The sequence below is a fragment of the Cuculus canorus genome, chromosome 7, assembly GCF_017976375.1.
Source record: "Cuculus canorus isolate bCucCan1 chromosome 7, bCucCan1.pri, whole genome shotgun sequence".
Lineage (NCBI taxonomy): Eukaryota > Metazoa > Chordata > Aves > Cuculiformes > Cuculidae > Cuculus > Cuculus canorus.
This window is the reverse complement of record NC_071407.1, coordinates 35,292,760-35,309,879: the sequence shown is the minus strand read 5'-3', so window position 1 is coordinate 35,309,879 and position 17,120 is coordinate 35,292,760. Positions and strand designations below refer to the sequence as shown.

The following is a 17,120-nucleotide window of genomic DNA, read 5'->3' as shown; positions in this document are numbered from 1 at the left end:
GGGTGGTTCCTGCTGCGGCTGCAAGAGCCCCAGTTCCCATGGGGTCCCTCATTCTTTTTGACTTTGGGTTTACTTTTTTAACGCAGAAATACCTGCCTGAATACTTTGTCCCTCGATGAGTATTTCAGTGTTTGGATAATTCACTGCTGAGGTGATAGGACAGTTGACTTAGTGATTTGCAAGAGGCTGTTTATGCTATTGTTTTCTTTTTTTTTAATAAGAGTGTGTGCTCTCCATCTTTGCAGTACAGTAAATCCCCATTTATTCACTAAAGAAATTACCTGCAGGGTCCTTTGCTTTCAGCGGGGCTGCAGACCCATCCTGGCAGCAACCCTTGGAAGTCCTGCCTAATAGCCCTGACTTAATTAGGTGAGGTTTTTTATTGCTTAGGAAATCTCAGCCGCTTAAATCTTGGTAACGAAGGCTGGAGTTTTGCATCACCTGTGCTGGGAGCTCAAAGACTTCTATCTGCTTCCCCACCTTCCTAACAAGCAATTTCCAATGCGGGGCAAAAGCAATTGCTTGGAAAGAGTAAAAGCCTTGGAGATAGGAATGTATTTGAATGTGAAAAATCAACCGTGCTGTATTATTGATTTCTCCTTTTCCCTCGGCTGGGAAGGCAGAAACCTAGCTCCCTCTCCCAGATGATAAATTAAACCTGGCACTGAATGGGTTTTGGAGGTATTTACTCCAGCTGAAGCTCTCAGTGCAAGGCGGGGAGGGATCTGAGGAGGTCCCAACAGGGGAGGAATGGCTGAGAGATGGGGCGCAGCATCCTCAAGGGTACTGGATGACCTGGTCTGCATCAATTCTCCCTCCCTGATTGCTGCGGCAAGTTGATTTTTTTTTTTCAAATTCAGGTCATGGTTTCACTTCTTCCCTTTGTTCCAATCAGCTGTGGTTGCACCATCAGGCTCTGCTGAGATAGCTTCCTGCCCTCCTCCTACTTTCCTACTTTTTGAGAGTAGGACTTTCCTACCCTCCTCCTGCCCTCCTCCTACTTTTTCCTACTTTTGAGAGTAGGACTTTCCTACTCTCAGCATATTCTGTGGGCTCAGCACATCCCCTGTGAGCTACGGCTTTGCCACTTGCTGGGGGCGAAAGGCTCATGGGGTGATGGGGGTGTTAGTGCTGTGCCTGCTGAAACCGTGGCTCCAGGGGAAAGATCGGCAATTCTGAAAGCGTTCAGCCAGAGACAAAGCAAATTGGAGGGATATATAGTTTATATATATATATAAAACAATTGTAGAATGTATATTATATATTGTTATAGATAATATATATACTACATTGTATATAGTATGTTGTATACTATATATTGTGCGTATTTGTTATATAGATTTTATATATAACACGATAATTATGCAATAATATACACATTCTATAATTACTTTATGTAATACAATGTACAAGATATGTAATAACTATGTAATAACACATATATAATACACATTCTATATAATATATAGTATATAAATAGAAATATGTATTTAAAAAGCAGCTATTTGTAAAACGGCGTTAATGAGCTGACCTCCAGTCCCGTTGGGGTATATTCCCTCCCAGGAACAACATTTCCATTTGAGGAGGCATCAATGAGGAGGGGAGGAGAAAATGAAATTACAAATGTGAAAATCGGAGGATGCTTTTATATTTTTTCAGAAAAGTGCTGCTCTCCATTGGGTGGGTCTGCCAGCTGGCCTTTGCGTTAGAAATCACATAGCCTGAGGTTCAGGCTTTATTTTTTCACCTTTTTATTACTCTTGACTCCTATTTACCCTGTTTTTTCAGAGCTGGCTTTGCTCGGCGGAGGAAAGCCTGTGGAAGGAGTGCTCATTTATTGATTTCACTGAAAACTGAATTTCTACAGGTTTTTGACCCTCGGTTAACTGTGTTATACTCCTGTTTCTCTGCTCTCCTCCTCTTCATGGCTTTGAGCATGGGAATACAGCCATGGGGATCTGAAGTTAATTTGACTCAGACAAGTAAGATGATTTAGTACTGGACAAGGATGGTTGGAATTGATGATCTCAAAGGTCTTTTTCAACCTAATGATTCTATGAAGTATTTAAATCCCAGCCAGCAGTCCTAAGGGGTTGATTTCAGAGCAGGAAACGCAGACCCCTGGCTGGTTTTCTGCTGTGCTGCCCAATGGTATAACATTGATCCATATAGCGGGCGGTACAGCATCTCTGTGTTTATCCTGGGTCTGCATCTTCTTTCCATGGGAAAACGGGGTGTCCCTACAGCTCTGGGTATCATCGCCCATGCTTTCGGTCTTTGTTTTATTTAGAAGCGCTTCTTCGCAAACCTGCAGGCTCCTGGGAAAATGGGAAAGAGCCAGCTCTGCAGCTGTGGGAGCTTAGCTGGCTTTAGGGATGGGATGTCCGGGCTCCCTAAGGATGCGGAGCCAGGCTCCATGGCGTGTTACAATGAGGAAAAGGGAGAAGCCACCATCCCCTGAAATCCCCTTGCATCGCACAGTTGCGCCCGTGTTTATACACACAGGTTGGGGTGGGTCATGGAAACTCTCAACGTTGTGTAAAAAAGAAAAATAATACCCACCCCTTATTCTGCCTATGGAAAAAGTTATATATGGCATTGAAAGTGTTCTTTGTGGCAACAGCCTTGATGGAGCTTGAAAGAGGTGAGACGCAGGGCTGGAGTATTTTGAAAAGGGGACCACAGTGCCTTGACCAATAAATAGTGCTTTTGCCTGTGCCGGAGCAAGAACCCCTATTTTATATATATATTTATAGCTATGTTGCTGTAGGAGTGGATTTGAAGGCTGCTGTGGCAGCAGAGCTTTGCCCATATGCACGAGGCTGGACAACATCCTTTTCCCAGAGGAATTGGGGTGCAGCACCCTGGGTCCTGCACCCTGAAGGGCATCTGTGCTGAGTGAGGGTCCCTGAGAGAGATCGTCCTTATACCCCTCCCCAGGAGCTGGAATCCCAACCTGGGTACACCATAAGCCACCCAATTTCTGCTTGCAGTGGAGTGATGTTTGCACATCTCCCTGTGCCTTGAGTAGAGAGCAAAGGAGGGACGCTTGCTCCTGTACGCCAAAATACCCTGGATCACCATCAAAGAGGGTTTTTTTTGGCCAGTTTGGGAGTCCAGCTCCATTGTCATAAAAGCAGTGAGTGATTTTATGACTTTTTTTTCCCCTTCTTTCTGGCTACAGCCTGGGAGTAACGTGGCAATGGTGACTTTTGTAGCTGTGCTTTGCTGCCGGCTAACGAGATTATTTTTTAAATGGATAAGCTTGTAGTTATTAATGCTTCCATCTGCCTTCCTGTCCCTGAGGATTTGGTGCATGCTGATATACCCTTTCCAGCTTTTTCTTGGCAGTAGATGTGCTGCATGCATGCTCTTTTCACCTAGCAAAGGTCACAAATAAGGATATAATTAAAAAGCCCACCTGTATATAATGAGACGTGATGAACCTGTAACCACTGGCAGTGCTAAATGGTATTCTCTGTCTATACAGGGATAAAGGCTGTCTTTTAAATCCCTATTTAACTATTAACTGACAGAATAATGCTACATGGAATAAACATGTACAATAAATACATAAAATTCACATCCCAGGTCCCTCATCCCCGCATAAAACTCTCCACAAATAAGTCAGCCTGTGGGTCACCTACTTTTTTTATATTATCGGAAGGCTTATTTAGTTGTCTTAAAACTGGACAAAAGTACTGCTGTTTTTGGCCAGATTCTCCCTTTCTGCCTCCTTGCATCAGATGGGGGCTCTGGAAAAGGGACCCCTCTTTGGGCTTAACAGAGGTAAAAAAAAAGCAGAGGTAAAAAGACAGCTCTTACCTCAGCCAGGGTTTGATTTTGTTTCGGTTTGGTTTTTTTGGAGTGGGTTCTTTTTTTTTACCTTCTTTTCTGGGTGAGTAGAAATCCCTGGAAGCTTAACTTCACATGTCTTTATGTTTTTTCATACATCGAAAAGGGAAAATATGCCGAGGAGCCAATATTCCACTGGCACGTGGGACGGTGAGGGGAAACCTGCCACGGCCCCAGCTAAATCACCACAGCTATCAGGGGCTTCAGGGCTGTGTTTTGGGGTTTTTTTTTATTAAAAAACCCCTTTTTTCCTATTTTCTCCACCCTGCTGTGGTGATTCTGCTTAATATAAAATATCAGATGTACCCAAACCCCATGGACATCACCTTTCCAAGGACCGACTTGGGAGTATTCCCTAACCGTGGGCAAATGAAGGCGTGTTTTGGGGCTGGGGGATGATATAATTTCTATTTACTGAAGCAGGGAGGGTGCATGGGAAGAAGCTGAGCTCAGGGGAGCCGTCAGCAGGCCGGGGTGAAAGCGATGCCGGGGAGGCATGTGCTGGCACAGGGCCACCGCGAATAGCTCTGACATAACAGCCCTTAAAATAATAATAATAATAATTTCCATGTTTTTCTTTCTATGATGTACCTCTCTAGCAGAACCCCCCGATGAAAACCGTTGGACCTCTGCAACGAGAGAGCATCTGTGTTTCATTTTATACTTGAAGAATAGTAATTAAGATGCTTTTGCAGAGCCAGGGCTTGAAAAACTAAAAATAAAAGACATATAGGCGCAATACCAGACATCCGAGCAGCATAAATTTTCATTTCACCCCTATTTTCACCCTCCCAGCCCTGTCAGACCGCTGAGCATGGCTCGTTTCAGGGCCAAGATTGCCGCTGTTTCAGGGAGCGGAGTGGCAGGTATGGGGTGTGCTGTGGCAGCAGGAATAAATCATGGACTGAAAGGGGACAGTGCAGAGAAGAGGGATTTTTAGCTAAATCCAGAGGAGCAATGCAAATGTCATCGTGTGCAGAGGGGAAAGCATCCCTCTGGGCAGCAAGGGCAGATTTTCCAAAGCCTTAAAAATGTGAGGCATCATGGAAAGCATCAGGGTTAGCTCTTTTCTTGCAGCAAAGTGTGTACAACCCATGGTACCCGGGCTCGAAATGACTTTCCTCCTCTCTTTCTCACATCCGACCTGTGAATGTTACAGGGGAAGAAAAAAGAAAATGCAGTTTCCTGGCCCTCTACCACCTCAGGGTGCTTCTGGCCCCATCCGAATGAAAAATTAATTTTCTTCGGCTCTAGCTGAAAGCACTGAAAAAGGAGATGGGGCTCAGTGAGATTCACTCGAAAGCGCTCGCTGGCTGGCAGGAGTCATGCTGGAACGATAACCATCAGATGAGCGAGGCCTCGGGGGACTGGGAAATGCTCAGTGCCCGGCGTGGAAGGCAAAAAGAGAAAATAGATGTAGGGTTTATACATCAGTAAGCTTAATTTTAGCGGGAGGATGGTTAAAAATTAATAAGATAGTCAATGTATAGAGTGGGGAAGGAGCATCTGGAGGGAGTCAGGGCGGGATAACCTAGTTTATGTTGGGCAGTGACAGGAGAAAGGTTAGCTGTCAATAAAGGGAATGACTCGGGATGCCAAGAGAGGGGGCGGGAGTGGATGTCTCCTATCAGCCAGCCCCATGGCGTGGGTGCATCTTTCGGCAGGGACAGCTCATCTTCCCAGAGGTGAAGGAACCCTGGTGGGATGTGGGTAATGTTGTGCTCAGCATCCTGCTCCCAGGCCATAGGTGGTCTGAGCCACGGCGGCTCACCAGCACTGAGAGGCTTTACAGCCGCCTGGGTCCCAAGGATAGGGTGTATATATTTCTCTTGGATGCTTGAAGGTGGCTTTAAGCCTCTATGTGTGCACTGTGGCTTTGGGAAGGAATGGTTAACTAGGTTTCCACCCATCACGGTGGGGAGCCCTTCACCCAGGTGTCTGGGCTGGCTGGGCGGCTGGTTTATTTAAACTGAGGTGATGCTGAATGTCTGAACTCCTCTGTGGTCCTGCTGACCTGGAGTTCAACATCTGCTGCAGCTGGGCTTTGTGTTGCATTACAATTGGAAAACGAGTATTTTGGGGTGGGGGGGTTATTTTTTGCTTTCCCATCTGCAGGACCCGGCTGTGCCGGTGGAGATTTCTCTGCAAACCTTGCAGCGTGGTTCCTAGAAGGAGAGCAACTTTTTCCCTCCTCTTTTCCAAGCCTTCACCATTGACAGTAGGGGCTGGAAGCCATCCAAGGCTGTCAATATAAATCTTGCTGACCTTGTTTCACCATCCCTTAACTTGCAGTTCAGCATCTCCCTTCAGCCGAGCCCGGTGTCGACTTCCACTTTCTGGCTCACTTATTCCTTTTTCAGCTTTACAGTTTCATTTCCCAAGCTTGCCTGTTGATCCCTGGGTGGGCAGGGGGCTGAGGGGGAGACTCCCAGCCCCTATAAACCTCCCAGCGAGGTTGCCACGGCAAATACCTTGCAGGAATTTGGAGATGCAGACATAATCGAGTGCTCTGAAAGGAGACGCGCATTAGGGATGAGCCTGAGCCCGGCTCACGGGAGAAGTGATGTGGTTAGGTGGGGCGAGTGGGAGATTCTTCCTCTCTGACCAGCTGGGTGCAGGGCTGTGATGTCAGCAAAGGCTGCCCAGGTCCATCATGGCCCCGTTTCCTTGTAGGTTTTGTGCTCCATCCCCATCTTGGAGCAGGCCATGTGGCTGTACGGGAATTTGTCGCTCTCCAGAGGTTCTTGCTGTCATCCTTCATGCATTACCTCTATCTTTCTGTGATGGCTTGATGTCACATTTGCTGGGCAGCTCCTTCCAGGATTATTGACTGGAAGGGAATGCCATGTGCTCATGGGATGCTGGCCACACCAAGGAAGCAAAGAGGAAATATGCCTTTGGAAATATGGGTTGCAGAATGGCTGGTGATGGGAAGAGTTTAGGACCTTGCACTGTAGTTCACTGTAGTCTCCCATCCTGGCTGGCCCAGCTGCTCCAGAGACCCAACTCTTCCCCGCTGGGTCTTGGTCCTCCTCAAAACCCACAGCATCATGTTCTACTCATCTCCTGGGTGCTAAATCCTGATAGGAGGATCTCGATTTTCCAGCTGCAGCCAAATCTCACCTTAAACATTGCGATGATGCAGTGTGTTTGGCGCCTTGTGGAAGAACATGGACAGTTGCTGCCATTGTCACTTGGGCTTCAAAACGGCACACAGTGCTATTTGGTATGTTAGCAGGAGGAATTCGGTGGCAGAATGTATCAGATACGCATATTTGCATTAGTATTTTCCCTGAGAAAAGCTCTGCGGCTCTGAGTTTGTACATGGGTGCTTGTATGCAAGAGACCCAAGGGATGTGCAAGGCAGATGGGCACGGCTTTGCTTTTTCACTTCTGGAGGAAAAGTCCAGAAGCCTTTAATTTGTATCCCCAGACGGCAGCTAACTGGATTTTACTCAGGGTGCACAACCGTCTTGCTGTTGCGTTTAGGGAAAGTGGTGGCCTGAATAGGTCGAGGTCGGAGGGGGCTGCAGAGAGGCACAGCAGCTATCTTCATGCAGGGGAAAGGCAAGAAAATCCAAATAAATGGCACAAAACATCTTGGGTGTGAGCAGCGGCAAGAAACATCCAGATAAAACAGGAGGAAAAACTTTCAAAGATAAGGAAAGCAAAGTATGGCCAAAAAACGTGTCCTGGGGGCTTGTGGAGGCTCCCTCCGTCTTTGGAGGTCTGAAGGCATGCATTACAGAGAGATCTGCCAGGAATGACCCTGCCTTGGGGCAGCCAAAGACCAGATGACATCCTGTCAGCCTCTGTGAGCAGGATTTGTGCACTCATCTCTCCTCTCCCCTCCACCTTTGGGACTCTCATTGGTGGTCTTGCAGCACCATCCCTAAAAATCCTCCTGGAAAGAGCTGAAATGCTGGGAAAGGGGTGGCTTCTCCTGCTTCAGCCGGGGGCTGCTTGAAGGAGGGGAGGGAAGCTGCTAAAGGGGGGGCTTTTCTCTCCCAGTATTGAGGTTCCCCTTCTGCCACCAGTGCTGCAGCGGTAACTGTTTTCGGGTTTAATCTCACGGCGGCTCTGCGTGTCTGAGGGATGAGGTCATGCTCGCTCACCCACAGCCTGCTGGCGCTTCCACTTCAGTCCCTCTAGTTTGGAGAGCTGGGGGGTAGGTGGGTGGGACTGCTGTCCCTGCATGGTGGAGTTTGGGATGTCTCCCCAACCACCAAGCACCGCTGCAGACCTTTGCCCTTCTCTGTGTGTGCATGTGTGTTGCACGAGGGTTGGGAACAATTGGGTAAAACTCCCGGCCGTGCCCCCCTGCCCACCCTACCTGTGCCTGGAGGTGCTCATCCATCTCTACCAGGGTTCCAGCTTGCTTCTTGCAGCTGCTTTTAAAAGTGCAAACCAAACCAGCCAACTGGAGAAACGCTTTTTTTCCTTCTTTCTTTCTATTGATTTTTTCTTTTTCTTTTCTTTTTTTTTTTTGTTTTGGCCACTTTTACCACTTCTCGCCAGAAATCAGCCCATGGTGAGGATGGGGCTGGCGGTTACTCAATCCGAATGCAGGGGGGGTGCCTTTGTAGCCTTTTGGATTAACAAACAGAAGCTTTAAATAACCGGAACGAAGAAATGCAGCGGCTGATGGCTGGATATACAGCTCTTGCTTCTCGCTCTAGGCGATCCCAAGCTCCTGGCTCCTAAACTCATCATATTATGGGTAGAAATCCCAGTTTAGGTAATTGGTGGAGATTACTGTGATTTTATTAGACCTAACGCCCTCCCCTCCAGGAGGCTTACGTGGCTGAGCGAAACAACGAGTGCTCATAAAGACCCGAAAAATAAACCCAATTACATATTTCTGTTTAAAAGAAATCCTTTTAGCTTGGAGTGAAGGTTTTCCCAGTGCTTAAATTCAGGATTAATTGTACTTGGGGTCCAACAGCCACATCTGCTGCCAGTGGGGAGGGACCACCCTGCGCTGAGGGTTGGGGCTCCAGCTCCGAGTGGTACCCAGGCGGGGTGGGCAGGGCTTGGTAAAGCCTGGATAAAACCCAGGCTTTGGGAATACACTCTGGAGTCTCCTGGAGGGAAAACAGTCTGGTTTGGGGTTTTAAAAGCAGCAGCTGTTGGCAGCTTTATTCTCTAGAAGCTGAAAAGAAAAACTGCTCCTCCCTGGACCTAGAGGTCACCTAATAAATGTCTCGGAAAAGATGTCACTGGCAAATTTCAGGGCTGAGGAGAGAAGTGCCTGTTAAATAAGAAAGCAAAATTACAAAGTCTATTATCAATGGAGGAAACTGGAGCATTCGAAGAGGGGAAAATAGGAAAAGACTCCATTTGAACTCAAAAACGGAAAGGAAAAGGTTAAGCCTGAAGTCAAGGAAAAGGGTCGGGGCAGAGTTAAAGGCCAGGAGGGTAAAGGGGAAGCCGGGAGACAAAGAAGAGAATAGAGGGGCCAAAGCAAAGGGGAAAGAGGCAGGAGGGAAAGGACAAGCAGGGAAGGAAAGAAAAGGACCCCTAGAGGGGCTGGGGGTCACAGCAGGGGTTGTCCTCAGCTGCAGCTCAAATGGAGGGTTATGAGGCTTCAGTGGGGCAAGCGTGAATGTGTTGGTGGGGAAAAGAAGCTGGGATGTCTGGGTGTCCATCCTGCTGATGGTCCCCTCTGGGGTGTGTGAGAGATGCCTGGGGTGTCCTCTGTGTGGCTTCTGCTCTACTTGGAGTGATGCTATGATGCAGCTGCTGTCTCTCCTCTCCATTATTAATTTATGTTCAAAAAATTAAACTGTTAGGGTTATCAATGTAGCTTTCCCAGCAAGAAATAGCCCATATTTTCCTTGCTTTTTCACTCTTCCCACCCTTTCCTTGTGTTGGGAATTAGGAAGAAGGCTGGAAATAAAGAACAACATTTTCTTTTTAAATGATGGTGTATTGGCTAAGATAACTCAAAAATCCATTTGCAGTGGCTGATCATTTAAATATTTCCAGCAGGAGAGACCAATGGGTAGGACTGATTCCTCTGCTACGGTGAGAAACGAACATCGCGGCATCTTGGAGCTCATGAGATCCACTTAAAGGTTTTGTTCCCACCATGCATAGCAGCTTATAGTATCAGTAGCTGAAACTATTAATTTATTACCTTTAGATGCGTGGGCAGTTGTGTTTCAGTCTGTGGCCATCGGTGTTCAGCAACGGGTCACCAGCTCAGATTTGTGCTGCTGAAGCCAATGGTTTGGTAACAGTGAGAAAGTGCTAAGGGTCTAAAGGGACTGGATGAGTTCATGGAGGAAGAAATAGTTTCTGCCTCTGCAAAGAAGTAATTAAATGATGTTTTGCGGAGCCGTTCTTCACAAGTAAAGTATGCTCTTTATTACGTGTTTTGTCATAGATCTGTTTAGTCATAGTAAGAGCTTGTTCCAGCTTTAATGTTCTAGCGGATGCGTATCTGCCTAAATCGCCTAAAGTGCTTGGAGCACAAATTCTTTTTCTATATTAAATGCAAAGAATCTCTCGCATATCACTTCTTGTGTTTAATTATATATTGCACTAGGCAACAGATGCCTGCAAAGACTTAAACTAGGAAATAAAATCTGGTTTTCCAACTTGAAATTCTGTAGCTGAAGTAGGCTTATTCATATCTATTCTGGAGGTATCTTTGTGACTTTACCTACTAGGGTTTTTTAGCTGGATTTTGACCCCTGAGACCTCAGTCTTCCCTGCTTTCCCCAGATTCCAACCCAGCTGGAATGCAAGGCTCTTTGCCTCTATCTGCAACTCCAGAGTGATGCTTTAGCAGCATCCTTTCTGCATAACACGACTTGAGAACGCTGGAGCACCGCTTACCTCATTGCTTCACCAGAAACAGCTGCAGTAGGACCATCTTCAAGGTGCTCACCACCCTCACATGTGGATCTTTCTTCTGGCACCCAGCAGCCCTGCCACCCAGCCACAACCACGACAGAGTTAAGCAGGGCTTTCTCACACGGTGGTACTCTCCTGCTGCTTCTGGCTTTACTGTGCTGCTGGACTTGAAGAAAAGCTCCAACCAAGGTCCTACAAGGAGATCCGAAATAATGGCAGAGCTGATGTGAATTCTGCAGCTTGATGTAGCCAACGGAAACTTTGAAGGCAGCCAGTCTCTGTCAGAGGAAGGAAGAAAGCCCTCTGCTGGGGTTGTTCACAGCATCTCATTCCACAGCTCAATCGCTCCTTCCCTTGTTTTTGGTGAAAACCAGTCCAACAGGTGGGCTGTAAACCTGAATGTGGAGACAAGGAGGAGAAAGATATTGAGAAAAGATACAGGAGGGGGCAATAACCCTAAACTTTTCACTTCTTTTATGTCCATTGTGGCAAAAGGGCCTCGGTGAAGGACTTCAGCGTCACCTCCATCACTTCACTGCAGCCCGGAGTCGCTTTCATTCCTACAGGCCCTGAATCCACTCTTCTCTATGTCATTTTCGGGCAGAGGATGCCCGGGGAGGTGGTGGAGTCCCCATGCCTGGAGATGTTTAAAAGACGGGTACCGGAGGTGCTCAGGGACATGGTTTAGTGGCAGATGGGAGTGGTTGGACTTGATGATCCAAGAGGTCTTTTCCAACCTGGTGATTCTGTGATTGCTTTCTCTGCTCACCTTTCCCATTGTGTTCTGGGTGGTTTAGATGAGGACGTCTTCAAGGCAAGGATTACCTCTTAGGACAGGCTTTGGGTTGCTTAGCGTAACCTGAACTGCCCTTGAGGCCCCAGATAAGTAGAACAGTGCACAACCAGCACATCTGGTGTCACCAGTGCAGCAGCACGGCCCTCTCCTGGAGCTGGCCTAGATATAGAAGATACAGAAGAAAGAGCCAGCTGGACCCAGTGGAGGCAAAAGGTCCCGGAAGGCACGTTCTCACCGTTGATGGAAGGGAGGCTTGGGTAAGAGATGCCGAGAGGCCCCGCTCTAGAGAGCCCTGGTGGCCACCCTTCCTCTGCCTGGTGCTTCAAGCATTCATGTGGTGGGTGTTTTCTGCAAAGAGAACAAGCGATGAGAGAAACCCCTTTATTGTGGCATTGGATGTGTTGGAATTCCGGTTATCTTTTAGGGGACTACATAATTCATTGGCCCCGGTGAGAGTGGAACTGAGGAGCCTGATGATTCAGTGCAGGTTCCGAACTCCGCGGCTCCCAGCTGCAAAGCTTTGGTGATGCCCTTTGGAAAACGCAAGCGGTGGTCATCCTTGGAAAGTCGGCAACACGGCATCCAGAAACAAGGCGCAAGTGCCTCCTCCTATCGTATCTCTTCTGAAAAAGAGAGAAGTGAAAACAAAAACCCCATCCCAGATGTTTCCAAACAGGATGTTTAGCTACAGCCCATGACGCAGCAGCGGTTTAAGCTGATTTGGCTCTGCCTATGGAGCTTTTCCATTCGGGGTCCCGCTCCTGGGTGGCTTTTGTGGGGGAAGGGAAGGGATGGGATGGAAAGGGAAGGGGCAGATTAGGGTGGCTTCTGGAGAGAAGGGAAGGAATGGGGTGGAGTGGGATAGGATAGGAAGGGATGGAAAGGGAAGGGGCAGTGTAGGGTGGCTTTAGGGGAGAAGGGAATGGATGGGGTGGGATGGAAAAGGATGGAAAAGGAAAGGGCAGAGTAGAGTGGCTTTTGGGGAGGAGGGAAGGAAAGGGAAAGGGAAAGGGAAAGGGAAAGGGAAAGGGAAAGGGAAAGGGAAAGGGAAAGGGAAAGGGAAAGGTTAGAGTAGGGTGGCTTTTGGGGAGGAGGGAAGGAAAGGGAAAGGGAAAGGGAAAGGGAAAGGGAAAGGGAAAGGGAAAGGGAAAGGGAAAGGGCAGAGTAGGGTGGCTTTTGGGGAGAAGGGGAGGGAAAGGGTGGGATGGAAAGGGAAGGGGCAGATTAGGGTGGCTTCTGGAGAGAAGGGAAGGAATGGGGTGGAGTGAGATAGGATAGGGTGGGATGGAAAGGAAAGGGCAGAGTAGAGTGGCTTTTGTGGAGGAGGGAAGGGAAAGGGAAAGGGAAAGGGAAAGGGAAAGGGAAAGGGAAAGGGAAAGGGAAAGGGAAAGGGAAAGGGAAAGGGCAGAGTAGGGTGGCTTTTGGGGAGAAGGGAAAGGGAAAGGATGGGATGGAAAGGGAAGGGGCAAGGTAGGGTGGCTTTTGGGGAGAAGGGAAGGGTTGGAATGGGGTGGGATGGGCTGGAAAGTGATGGGTTGGGCTGGAAAGGGAAGGGATGGGCTGGAAAGGGAAGGGGCAGAAGGGGGGGGCTCCGGCTCTCCCCGTGGCTCCCGGCGCGCCTCGCCTTTGTTCGGGCCGGGCTGGAGCGGGGGGGGCGGGGGGAGGCGGGGGGCGCCGGAGCCGCCTGCCCGAAAAGGCTTTTTGTAAAATTTTTTTACACCCGCCAAGAAAAGATGCCTCCAAACACAACCTGAGAACTTTTTTTTTTCTTCCATTATTATTATTTTTTAACAAGAAAAAGTAAAGAAAAATTAAGTTAAAAAATTTTTAAATTTAAGAAAAATACTGAAAAAAAAATTAAAAAATTAATAATATAAAAGAAAATAGTAAAAAGCCAACCCCCGTGGCTCCCCACCCCTCCACAGACCCTCCCCCTGCCCGCCCCGCGCCGCCCCGGGCCCCGGGGGGAGGCGGGGGCCAGAGCCGCCCGCCCCGCATCCCGCCCCGCATCCCGCCCCGCATCCCGCCCCGCATCCCGCCGGCCCCAAATGGATTATCTGCGGCTGGTGCTCTCCTGCCTCGTCCCCCTGCAGGGCTGCCTGTCCGCCGGCAGCGCCCCAGGTACGGCCCCGGGGGGGCCCGGGGGTGTGTGGACAGGTGGGTCGCGTCCCGGAGGATGCGGAGAAAGGGGGAGCGCTGCCGGGGCTTTGGCTGCGGGGGGACGGCGGGATGGAGGCTGGGCGAGAAATAGTTGGCGAGCGAGGGGCACGTCAGCCCGAGTTTATTCTGCTACGTTTGACGCAGCCCGATCGAGTGGGATGTCCCTGCCCGTGGCAGGAGGGCTGGAACTGGATGGTCTTTAAGGTCCATTCCAACCCAAACTACTCTATGATGCGCCCGGTTAAAGCTACGAAGCGGAGCTGCCTCGGGAGGGATGAGCGTTGTTGGGCTCGTTGCGCTTGGTGAGGCACACCAAAGCCTGCTTGGCTTGGCCACCGACATCCCAACGTGCGAGCATCCCGGTGCTCCGTGACCATCGCCAAGCTTTTCCCTTCTTCTTCTTGCCTTCACAGAGCTCCTCCTGTCTGGCAAACTCAGCGAGTATGGTGTGATCGTGCCCTTCAGCGCCGATTGCCGCGGTGGCTTCGTCTCGCACGTGGTATCGGGCGACGCGGGGATCGGCGAAGCCCCTTGTCCACCGGCCCCGCGCCCGTCCCGCCGCCGTGTCCCCCGCAGCCCTCTGGATGAGTCCCCCCAGCACCGTGGGGCTGGTGGCCGCTTGCTCTACTTCAACGTCACGGTTTTTGGGAAGGAGCTGCACCTCCGGCTGAGGCCCAACCAGCGGCTGCTACCACCGAGCGCCGTGGTGGAATGGCAGGAGGATTTCGAGGTGCTGTTCCAGGAACCCCTGCAGCAGCGGTGCCTTTTCACTGGCGACATCTCTGGCATGCCTGGCGCCGCCGTGGCCATCAGCAACTGCGATGGACTGGTAAGCTTGAGGCCACCTGGGAGGTTTGTGTGTATTATACCCCTGTATTTTGGGGTGGTTTTCTTTTAAGAGGTGGATCACAGTGTCCTGAATCCCAACTAGGGTTGCAGGTCCAGGGAGGTGATTGTGCCCCTGATCTCAACACTGGTGAGACCACACCTTGAGTACTGTGTTCAGTTCTGGGCCCCTCACCACAAGAAGGATGTTGAGGCTCTGGAGTGTGTCCAGAGAAGAGCAACGAAGCTGGTGAGGGGCTGGAGAACAAATCTTACGAGGAGCGGCTGAGAGAGCTGGGGTTGTTTAGCCTGGAGAAGAGGAGGCTGAGGGGAGACCTTATTGCTCTCTGCAACTACCTGAAAGGAGGTTGTGGAGAGGAGGGAGCTGGGCTCTTCTCCCCAGTGACAGGGGACAGGACAAGAGGGAATGGCCTGAAGCTCCACCAGGGGAGGGTCAGGCTGGATATCAGAAAAAAAAAATCACAGAAGGGGTCATTGGGCACTGGCAGAGGCTGCCCAGGGAGGGGGTGGAGTCCCCTTCCTGGAGGTATTTAAAAGATGGGTAAATGAGGTGCTCAGGGACATGGTTTAGTGGCAGATAGGAATGGTTGGACTTGATGATCCAAGAGGCCTTTTCCAACCTGGTGATTCTATGACTGTTTGATGGTGTGTTAGCCGGCTGCACCATACTTCTCCCCTTCACTGGGTGGCTGCCGCAGGTTCTCTTTCCCATGCGCTACATGCGTGAGTGCTCTGCCCCTCTACTATCTGTGCGGCGATGCAGCTATATTTATTTAAAGGGGTTGAAAAAAGGTGCCTGAGCTGCCTCCTGCACGGAGGTGGACTGTGTCAGGTGTTGTTACACCCTGCTCTGCCCCACCTCTGGGACTGATACCCATGCTGCCAGTGATGCTGCTTCATCCTGACTCACCCATGCTGGGATTGCTTCAGGAACTTTCGCTCTGTGTTTCCCACCTCTTAAATGAGGCTGAGTGAGCTGGAGCATCTCCTGAAGTCCCTGTTAGCATGCAGTCTTCCTCTTGCTCAGCATCTTTTTGCAAAGAACACCTCTTTTGTTTGTTTTTTTTTTTCCCTAATAGCTGATGTGCTCAGAGTCTTTCGGCTTTCTGAGTGCAGGGTGAGCACAGTTCAGCTCTGGTAACTTACTGCCACAGCACTTCAATTACTTTAAGTGGCTCTGTTACCTCCTTAGCTCCGGCAGCAGCTCTGCCTGTGGGTTTCCTACCTTTGATACGCTTGAGGAATCGCTTCTATTTTTTTTATACCTTTGGCCCGGTGCCCTTCAGATTTCCTTCGAGCCAATTCAGTTCTTGTTTTAGGTGCCAGAGTTTGCTGTTTTCTCCTGGTACCGCTCACATTACTTCTGGGTTGGAATAAAATTTTTCTTTTGCTTTTAAAAAAAAAAAAAACACTTTTTGACTGCTTTATTCTAGGAGTTGCTTAAGCCAATTTTGGCTTCCAGCACAAACAATTTGGCATTCCTTTCTTTTTATACAGTGCCTGGTGTTACTATACAAGCAGAAATGATAGAGCAGCACAGCTAGCGTTACACATTTCGCCTACATATAGTAGGTGGTTTTTTTTTTTTTTGCCGACAGTTTTGGCACATAATCCACAACTTTTCAAGCATCCCTTTTTGGAATCCACTGAAGCTGTGAGTTTGCAGAAATTTCTCCGCGACATGGATCGCGGTGGGGCTGGCAAATTTTGGGCAGGCTTGAAAGCTCTGAAGATATTTCCTATAACTCTAGGAAGCAACTGGTAGCACCGCTTCTGGAATGAAAACCTGTTTTTCAAGTGTGCAGGTTGCATTGCAGCTATAACTCCTGCTGACATCGTGAGTGATAGGATGCTAGAAGCTGTTGGCAGCTGTGTCCACCTCCCACCACGGCTGGGAAGCAGCAGGGATGGTGTTAGGGGTTTTCTTTTCCCTGGAGCCCACTCTACTGTTTGGGTCCAGCTGAAGTAGGCTTTAGTGTAACTTTTCCAGGCTTTCCTAGGCTTTCCTAGGTTGTAGTCCATCTTGGCCCCTCGCACACCTTCTCAGACGGGTTGGCTGTCGTTATTTTTACTATCCCTGGGCTGCAGGTAGGAGCAGCGATGCCAGTTTGGGATGTATCTGGCATTGCAGGATGCTTCTGTATGTGGATTTATGGAGCCATATCTATCTTGCCATCCATGGTCCCCCCAAGCCTGCTCTTTTATTCTTGTGTAAAGGAAGAAGTGTTTCTTCCCCCATGGTCAGCAGCTCAGGGCGCTTGCTCCATCCCTCTTTACCTTCATTAACCCTCGATGCAGACAGTTCTGTGGGGGCTTTCCTGCTGCTGTGCAGGGTGGGATTAGCCCAGCTGCGTTGTGCTGATGCACAGAGCTTTGGTGTTTGCAAACATCAGGGGCTTCTGCAGGGTGGTTTCCTGGCGCCCCATTTCCAAAGCTATCCTGGGACACAGTGTCGTGGTTGCTGATGTTGGTGTCGTCTTGCAGATGTTTTATTTCTTCATGTAGAGCTCCAGCAGCACTAGGGAAGAGAAAGAAATACTATTTCTTTTTTCTTCCCGCAATGTATTTATTGTTCCATGGCCAACAAATAAATGCCCTGGCC

At 49.3% G+C, this 17,120-nt stretch overlaps 1 protein-coding gene across 8 annotated transcripts in view; it reads left to right on the top strand.

Moving 5' to 3' along the window:
• The first annotated feature begins 13,529 nt into the window (after nucleotides 1-13,529).
• Nucleotides 13,530-17,120, top strand: part of ADAMTS14 (ADAM metallopeptidase with thrombospondin type 1 motif 14) — a 40,732-nt gene continuing 37,141 nt past the window's right edge. For 4 of the 8 annotated variants that reach the window (XM_054072081.1, XM_054072079.1, XM_054072078.1 and 1 more), the window contains exons 1-2: nucleotides 13,556-13,669; nucleotides 14,086-14,501. In XM_054072081.1, the coding sequence (XP_053928056.1) occupies nucleotides 13,561-13,669; nucleotides 14,086-14,501 (525 nt within the window). In that variant the 5' untranslated portion in view covers nucleotides 13,556-13,560. Of the gene's footprint in view, nucleotides 13,670-13,862; nucleotides 13,975-14,085; nucleotides 14,502-17,120 lie in introns of those variants that run through there. The other 4 variants (XM_054072084.1, XM_054072085.1, XM_054072082.1 and 1 more) reach the window with 2 other exon arrangements.